Source organism: Colobus angolensis, unplaced genomic scaffold (genome assembly GCF_000951035.1).
Source record: "Colobus angolensis palliatus isolate OR3802 unplaced genomic scaffold, Cang.pa_1.0 Scaffold9, whole genome shotgun sequence".
NCBI classification, from domain to species: domain Eukaryota; kingdom Metazoa; phylum Chordata; class Mammalia; order Primates; family Cercopithecidae; genus Colobus; species Colobus angolensis.
The window spans coordinates 3,627,963-3,636,093 of record NW_012122931.1 but is presented as its reverse complement, the minus strand read 5'-3'; the positions used below and the strand labels follow the sequence as shown (position 1 = coordinate 3,636,093).

At 53.7% G+C, this 8,131-nt stretch overlaps 1 protein-coding gene across 1 annotated transcript in view; it reads left to right on the top strand.

Moving 5' to 3' along the window:
- AIF1L (allograft inflammatory factor 1-like) overlaps positions 1 to 8,131 on the top strand; it is a 26,892-nt gene that overhangs the window by 12,009 nt on the left and 6,752 nt on the right. The window contains exons 3-4 of the mRNA XM_011931191.1: positions 3,247 to 3,313; positions 6,250 to 6,291. Coding sequence (XP_011786581.1) covers positions 6,258 to 6,291 — 34 coding nt within the window. The 5' untranslated portion in view covers positions 3,247 to 3,313; positions 6,250 to 6,257. The remainder of the gene's footprint in view (positions 1 to 3,246; positions 3,314 to 6,249; positions 6,292 to 8,131) is intronic.

Below are 8,131 nucleotides of genomic sequence, written 5' to 3'. Positions count from 1 at the left end.
GAACTTCCTACTTTTATGAAACGTTCTTTTCTGAACTCATGGCAACAGTCAATGGTCGTTGTGTAAAAAGTCTTTACTTGGCAAAATAAAAACTTGGCACTCCTATATTAGTGTGCCCCTCCTTTAAAAATGTTTCTTGTCTGCATGACCCCAAAGCCTGGGAATCACTGATCTAATATGTCCTTCCACTGGACAGATACGGGATCTGGGACCCTGGGAGGTGCCTGGTTTGCTCACAGTCACAGACAAAAGTTAATTGTCCTCCTTTTGGGCAGAGGATGGGGTGAGGGAGCAGTGCTGAAGAGCTACGAGAGGGAGCCAAGAGGAAAGGAAGTCCGCAACAGAGCCAACTAGGAGGAGGGTGGCCTCAAGAAGGATCCAGCATCAGCTAAGTGGAGGCAGGGCTGCAGCCAGTGCATGGCAGTGAGACCTGGAGTGAGGTTGTGGCCAAGCCAGCAAGACCCCATAGGCCCTGGGACTGCCCTCTGCCCAGGTGCAGGAGGACACAGGTCCTGGAGTCAGGTAGACCCAGGTTCGAAACCAACCTTCCCTAGCTGTCCATGAACCTTTTTTTTTTTTTTTTTTTGAGACGGAGTCTGGCCCAGGCTGGAGTGCAGTGGCACAATCTTGGCTCCCTGCAACCTACACTTCCCAGGTTCAAGTGATTCTCTTGCCTCAGCCTCCCAAGTAGCTGGGATTACAGGCGTGCACCACCACGCCCAGCTAATTTTTGTACTTTTAGTAGAGACAGGGTTTCACCGTGTTGGCCAGGCTGGTCTCAAACTCATGACCTCAAGTGATTCGCCCACCTCGGTCTCCCAAAGTGTTGGGATTACAGGTGTGAGTCACCACGCCCGGCCTGTCTATGGACTTTAGACGTGGTATTTAACCTCTCTAGTCCTGATGTTTTAACTTGTAAAATGGGAATAATAGTGGCTGTGAGGATTTAGTGAGATAGTGTCTGCCACAGCCAATGTTTTACCAAAAGCTAGAGAACAGCCAGACCCCTCCCTCTCCCAACCCAGTAAGGGAAGCCCTGTTTTCAGGTATGTTTCTCCTGTGGTCAAGGGGTGCTGAGTTAATGTGGAGAAATTTGAGCCATAGAAGAGGCCATGTTCTGCTTCATACTCATAATCTTATCTGTTGCTCATTGAGAGCTGACCTGTGAGCCCAGTGCCCAAGGAGTGGGTACTATTGGGCCTATTTCATAGCTAGTAAAAAGGGAGACTGAGATCCAAACCCAGATTGCTTTATAGTCAGTCAGTTCTTGTCATCCTCTATTCCACTTCAAGCCTCTTAGGGATTTGCAACAATAGACTAGGAAGGTGGTGAGTTCTCTGTCCTAAGATATGTAAGAACAGACTTGGCCATCATGTGATTAATCACGTGATTAATGTGGGTGACAATGCACATCATTTTAAACACCAGCTTTCTGTAATTTCAGGTTAAGGACCTTATCATATTCACCATGGTCTCCTCTGCTCCCTTGATGCCTAGCACAGTGCAGTATGCACTGTGTCCCCCAAGAATGTTGAATGAGTGAATGAATGGATGGAGGAGCAATGTCCATGTCCAGTCAGCTCAGTGATGAAGAATGGAATGTCCACTAGCCAGGCGCGGTGGCTCACGCCTGTAATCCCAGCACTTTGGGAGGCCGAGGCGGGCAGATCACTTGAGTCCAGGAGTTTGGGACAAGGCTGAGCAACATAGTGAAACTCTTTCTCTGTAAAAAAACACAAAATAAGGCAGGCGTAGTGGCAGGCATCTGTAGTCCCAGCTACTCAGGAGGCTGAGGTGGGAGGATCACTCGAGCTCGGGAGGCGGAGGTTGCAGTGAGCTGAGATCTTATCACTGCATTCCAGCCTGGATGACAGAGCAAGACCCTGTTTCAAAATAATAATCATAATAGCTCCCTCTTGGGACTCCTAGGAGCTGTGAAGAGATCACATGGGTAAGGGCTTCACCCTGGAGGTCAGTGTTAGTGTCCAGTCCTCCGAGCCACCCCGCCCATCTGGTTCAGAAAGGACTCATTTGAGTCTCTCCAAGCATCTGAAGGGAAGGCAGGCCAGAGATCAAAACCCCCATTTTACGGACAAGGAAACAGGTGAGAGGTAAGTGTACAGTCATTTTCCCATTAGAGCAGAGATGATGAATAAACACACTCACTGGATTTCTTTTTTCTTTGTTTTTTTTTTTAGACGGAGTCTCCCTCTGTCACCCAAACTAGAGTACAGTGGCGTGATCTCAGCTCACTGCAACCTCCACCTCCCAGGTTTAAGCTATTCTCCTGCCTCAGCCTCCCAAGTAGCTGGGATTACAGGCGCCCACCACCACGCCCAGCTAATTTTTGTATTTTGTAGAGATGGGGTTTCACTATGTTGGCCAGGCTGGTCTCAAGTTCCTGACCTCAGGTGATCAGCACACCTCGGCCTCCAAAAATGCTGGGATTACAGGCATGAACTGCCTGGCCTGGCCTCACTGGATTTCTATACAAACTCAAGAAACAGTCAGGATCATGATTCTCATTTGGTAGATAAGGCAATAGAAGTTCAGGGAGGGCCGGGCGCGGTTGTTCATGCCTGTAATCCCAGCACTTCGGGAGTCTGAGGCGGGTGGATCAGCTGAGGTCAGGAGTTCGAGACCAGCCTGGCCAACATGGTGAAACCCCGTCTCTACTAAAAATACTGGGCATGGTGGCGCGCGCCTGTCATCCCAACTACTGGGGAGGCTGAGGCAGGAAAATCACTTGAGCCCAGGAGGTGGAGGTTGCAGTGAGCTGAGATTGCGCCATTGTACTCCAGCCTGGGGGCAAGAGCAAGACTTCTTCTTTAAAAAAAAAAGTGCAGGGAGGAATGAATGAGCTCAGGATCACATTCCTAAGAAGTTAATGATGGAACCAGGGGCCTGTCTTTGGAGCTCACAGCTTCACGGATCTGAATCTGGGGTGTCCTTGGGAAAGGGGCACGGGTCCCAGCATTGGTAATGTAGCTGCTGGCTGGAGGGCTTAGTCACCCAGAGCGAACCCTGTGGGGCCTCTCCAGGCTGCTGGGCAAACTTCCTGTCCACAGGGCGGACGGTGCAGATCTGCCTCCAAGGGGTGACAGGAAGCCGGGGTGAGCATGGGACAAACTGGGCCTGGTTGCACCTGGCTACCCAACAGGAGGGAAGGCACCTGGACAGTGGGCCCACATGTGGGTGACTTCTGTCCCCCACCCCTTGTTCAGCACTGTCCTCTCACCTCTGTAGGAGTTTCTCTGTGACCAGAAGTACAGTGATGAAGAGAACCTTCCAGAAAAGCTCACAGCCTTCAAAGGTAAGCTGGGGCTGGCTGCCCTGCATTCGTTCCTGGGGGAGGTGGGCTGGCCCCTCGCCCTTGCACACAGGACCCCTTAGCCCCACAAGACTAGCCTATGGCCCTGTTTCATCCAGCATGCCCTTCTTCCTGGCAGGCTTGGAGACAGGGACCCCCTGAGAGGTGGGGGGAGGCCCCTCCACCTGCCTCCCTGCCCCTGTGGGCCCCGTCACCCCTCGCCTGCAGCCGGGTCTTGGCCCTGCTCCTCTCTCTCCCCTCCCTGCCCACGGGGCTCAGGCTGGTTCCAGTCCGCCGCTGCCCAGGCCCCATCACTCCCGGGCCCGCACACAATCAGCTCTTTGTGAGCAAGCCTTGCCTCTCCCCCTCCCCAGCAGAGCGTCTCAGGAGCCCCCGTGGAGAATGGACGTTTGTGTCGCAGCAGTGGGGCAGGGGGCAGAGTTTCTGCCCATTGAAACCCGGCAGCACGGGATGAAAAGAAAGCAGGGCCTGGGAGCCGGTGCGGGGAGAGGGGCAGCATAAAGGTCCCTCTGTTTGGGGCCCTGGCGTTTGGTTTCCAGCCAGCACCTCGAAAGGAGAGGAGCCGGGCACATAGGGGACGGCGCAGACCCACCTTCCCAGCCAGGGGAGGCACTTAGGCGCAGGAGCCCTGGGCTGTCGTGGAAAAGATCCTGGAGGTTGCATTCCCCTCCAAAGTGTTTGCAGTGTGAGCATCCTCCCGGCTCCAGGGCAAAGAACTTGGCCAAGTGCTCCTCAAATCGCTTCCAGTTGTCCTTAGGCTAGGCGTCTAGGGCTCATCATATTAATAACAGCTGGCATTTGTTGGATGTCGGCCTGTGTGAAGCACTTCTCATGCGGCGTGGCGAGCCCCCCGACATCACCCCAATCAACTTGGAGGGAGATGGTTCTCTTGTTAATGTACAGATGGAGAAACTCGGGCTCGGAGGGCGGGGTTGTTGGCATGGGAACACACAGCTCGCCTAGGGCAGAGTTGGGACTTGAACTCATGTCGATCTGGCTCTAAAGCCCCTGCCCTTAACCGTTATGCTATGATGCTTTTTACATTAAGAAGAGGAAAGGGAAATAATAAAAGACACTCCTGACCCACCCCACCCCATCCCAGCCACCTGTAGCAGAGCTGTGAAAAGTGAGCAGTCTATTCCCTTCTCTGCATACCAGTGTGGCCACCCCCAGGCGTGGCTCTGGGAGGAGGGAGGGATCTCAGGGCTCTGGTGTCCTTTCTACTTGTCTTCACTGGGATGTTGGGCCGGACAGGAAGTTTCATCATTCACTCATTTGCTCTCCAAATGAGCACCTGTACATGTGCCAGGACCATTCCAGGCTGGGGGCACCATGGTGAACATACAAGGCAGCCCGCACCCCGGGAACCTGTGTTCTAGCCAGGGGGTGGTGTGAGAGAGGTGGTGGGAGGCTAAACAGAGAGCTGGGAAATACAAGGTGGGCAGATTGTGGTAGGTGCTTTGGTGAGAAATGAGTGAGGCAGGACAGGAGTGCTAAGAGGTGGGGAGGGGGTGCAATTTAGAAAGGGTGGGGAGGCCGGGCATGCTGGCTCACACCTGTAATCCCAGCACTTTGGGAGGCTGAGGCAGGTGGATCACCTGAGGTCAGGGGTCCAAGACCAGCCTGGCCAACAGGGCGAAACCCTATCTCTATTAAAAATACAAAAATAAACTGTGTGTGGTGGCGGGCACCTGTAATCCCAGCTACTCGGGAGGCTGAAGCAGGAGGATTGCTTGAACCTAGGAGGCGGAGGTTGCAGTGAGCTGAGATTGAGCCACTGCACTCCAGCCTTGGTAACAGAGTGAGACTCCATCTCAAAAAAAAAAAAAAAAAAAAAAAAAAAAGGCGTAATGGTTAAGAACAGGGGCTTTAGAGCCAGACTAACATGGGTTCAAGTCCCAACTCTGCCCTAGGTGAGCTGTGTATCCCCTGAGATCACGCCACTGCACTTCAGCTTGGGTGAGGAAGTGAGACGGAGCAAGACTCCTTCTCAAAAATAAATAAATAAATAAATAAATAAAGAAGAAAAAGAAAGGGTGGGGAGCCCTGAAGCCATGAGGGAGGGCGGTGAGAATACTTGGGAGAACATTCCAGGCAGAGGGGCAGTGGGCTGGAGCAGGCAGGGAGTGGGTGGGGGCAGCACAGCCTGCGGAAGAGCCTCCGCTTTCTCTGCTGGCTGATTGTGGGGAAGGATGGACCGTGAAGGCCCCACTCTGCCGGGGCAGGGGTGACCTGCAGAGGCCCCACGCTCGTTTGGCGCACTGCCCCCATCAGAACATACCAAGCCCACTGCTCCGAGCATCCTCCCTCACTGCCGGAAGTTTTCCTGGACTCCTTGATCAGGGAAGCATAACTCAGTATGTGCATGAGGTTTGGGGTGACGGTCTGTGTACCCCAGGAAACTGTATGTCCCCTTTGTGGGCTAGGGCAGGCCTTTCTTCTGGTTTCAGAAGCACGGGACCCCTGAATCACTGGTTCCCGCACCTAGTTGCCCATCAGAACTGCCTGGGACACTGTAAAGCACACCCATGCCTGCCCCCACCCTGTCCTTCCACACCCATGAGCCAGAATCCCGGCAGGGAATCAGATCTAGTCACTTTGCTACTAACTCAGATGCAGCTGGTCCACGCTGCTGGGGACCTGGGAGGAAGTAGCTGCCCTCCTGGCAAGAGGGTCAGAGTGGCTCCCAGTCATCTTTCCCTTGTGGCACCTCTAGGAGAGTGGTTGAGGCAGGATGAGCTCTTTCTCCAGAGGCCATGGCTCAGCAGATGGGGAACTCTGGTCAAGACCCTTGGTAGGGTGCGGGAGGTGGTTTGGACTCCTGAGGACACGGTCATTTGCCCACAAGGGAGCTACTGGGTCCCCTCAGGGAGACGCTGCTTCCAAACTAATGCTAGTTTTTGCTCTGTGATTTCCAGAGAAGTACATGGAGTTTGACCTGAACAATGAAGGCGAGATTGGTGAGTGAGGCCTTGAGTGTGTTTAGGGAGGAGGACGTTAGGTGGGTAGAGGACTTGAGGGACCCTCTATGTGGGTAAGAGGCACGGGGCAGTCCGGAAGGCTGGTGAATATGCTGCAGCTGAGCCAGCCCCAGCCCCTTGCCTTCTGCCCTGTTGCCACAGCCCTCAGATTCCTCCAGACCCTTTCATCCCCTACTGCTTCCCTCCCCACCCACACCTCAGCCTCCCACCCCAGGTGCTGTGGGGACTCAGGACAGAGGGTGCCACACCTGCCCAGGCCTGGAGACACTCAGGGTGGACAGGCCCTGGGCCCCCTGGCTGGCCTTTCAGTGGCCCCGAAGTCTGTCCTTCCATTGTATGTCGTTCGGCAGTTGGCAAGGTGCTTTTATACACGTTGATTCCCTCCTTATTGCATCCTGCCGTGCAGGTACTGGCACTTACGTTCTGGTAGGAGACCATACCTGGACCTTACCAGCAAAGAAGTGGTTAAGGCTGGTTTAATTATCCCCATTTTACAGATGAGGAAAGCAAGACTCAGGTGAAATGGGCCGGACACGGTGGCTCACGCCTGTAATCCCAGCACTTTGGGAGGCCGAGGCATGGGGATCGCCTGAGGTCAGGAGTTCGAGACCCCTGGCCAATGTGATGAAACCCCATTTCTACTAAAAATACAAAAATAATCTGGGCGTGGTGGCAGGTGCCTGTAATCCCAGCTACTCGGGACGCTGAGGCAGGAGAATTGCTTGAACCCAGGAGGTAGAGGTTGCAATGAGCCAAGATCGTGCCACTGCACACCAGCCTGGGTGACAGAGTGAGACTCCATCTCAAAAAAAAAAAAAAAAAAAAAAAATTCACGTAGCCACGAAGTGGATTCAACCCAGGCATTCTGGCTCCGGTTTGCCCTTTTTTTTCCCTTTGTTTTGCTTTTCTTCCAAACACCTGGGGTGGCTTCTATCTGTCTCCTCTGCCTATGGACCCAGGGTCAGGGCAGCCAGGGGTCCTGGAAAGACAGGGTATCTGTGCATTGGGCAGGGACTAGGGGAGGATGCCTGCAGGGAGGGAGCTGTGGGTGGTACATGAGCAGGAACCAAGAATCCAGAGCTCAGAGGTGGAGCGGGCATGGCAGCCTGGCTGGTGGAGTCCTGCCACTCCCCCCACCCCCTGCTCAGGCATGGTCAGCACAGCTGCCCTAATCCCAGGGCCAGTGAGGGCTGCCCACGCATGAGCAGCTCAGCTGCTTCTCCCACCCTGGTCACTTGTGGCCCAAGCATTTGTCATTTTCTGGTTTTTTTTGTTTCGTTTTGTTTTTTGAGACGAAGTCTCACTGTGTGGCCCAGGCTGGAGTGCAGTGGCGTGATCTCAGCTCACTGCAACCTGCACCTTCCGGGTTCAAACAATTCTCCTGCCTCAGCCTCCCGAGTATAGCTGGGATTACAGGTGTGGTTTTTAGTAGAGACGGGGCTTCTCCATGTTGGCTAGGCTGGTCTCGAATTCCTGACCTCAAGTGATCTGCCCGCCTGTGCCTCCCAAAGTGCTGGGATTACAGGTGTGAACCACCATGCCATGCTGCATCTGTCATTTCTGGCTCTAAGGAAAAATAGGAGTCCAGACCCAAAGCCCCTCCAGTCTCTATCACACATGGGCACACACTTTTGCAAAGCTGCCTGATTGTTGCAGGGGTAAGGATGGAGAAAGTAACTCTGGACTGAATGGCAGGCCTTTCCATTCATTCAAGAGATGTTTTTTGTTGTTGTTGTTGTTGTTTGTTTTGTTTTAGAGACGGAGTCTGGCTGGAGTGCAGCGGTGTAATCAAAGCTCATTGCAGCCTTCACCTCCTGGG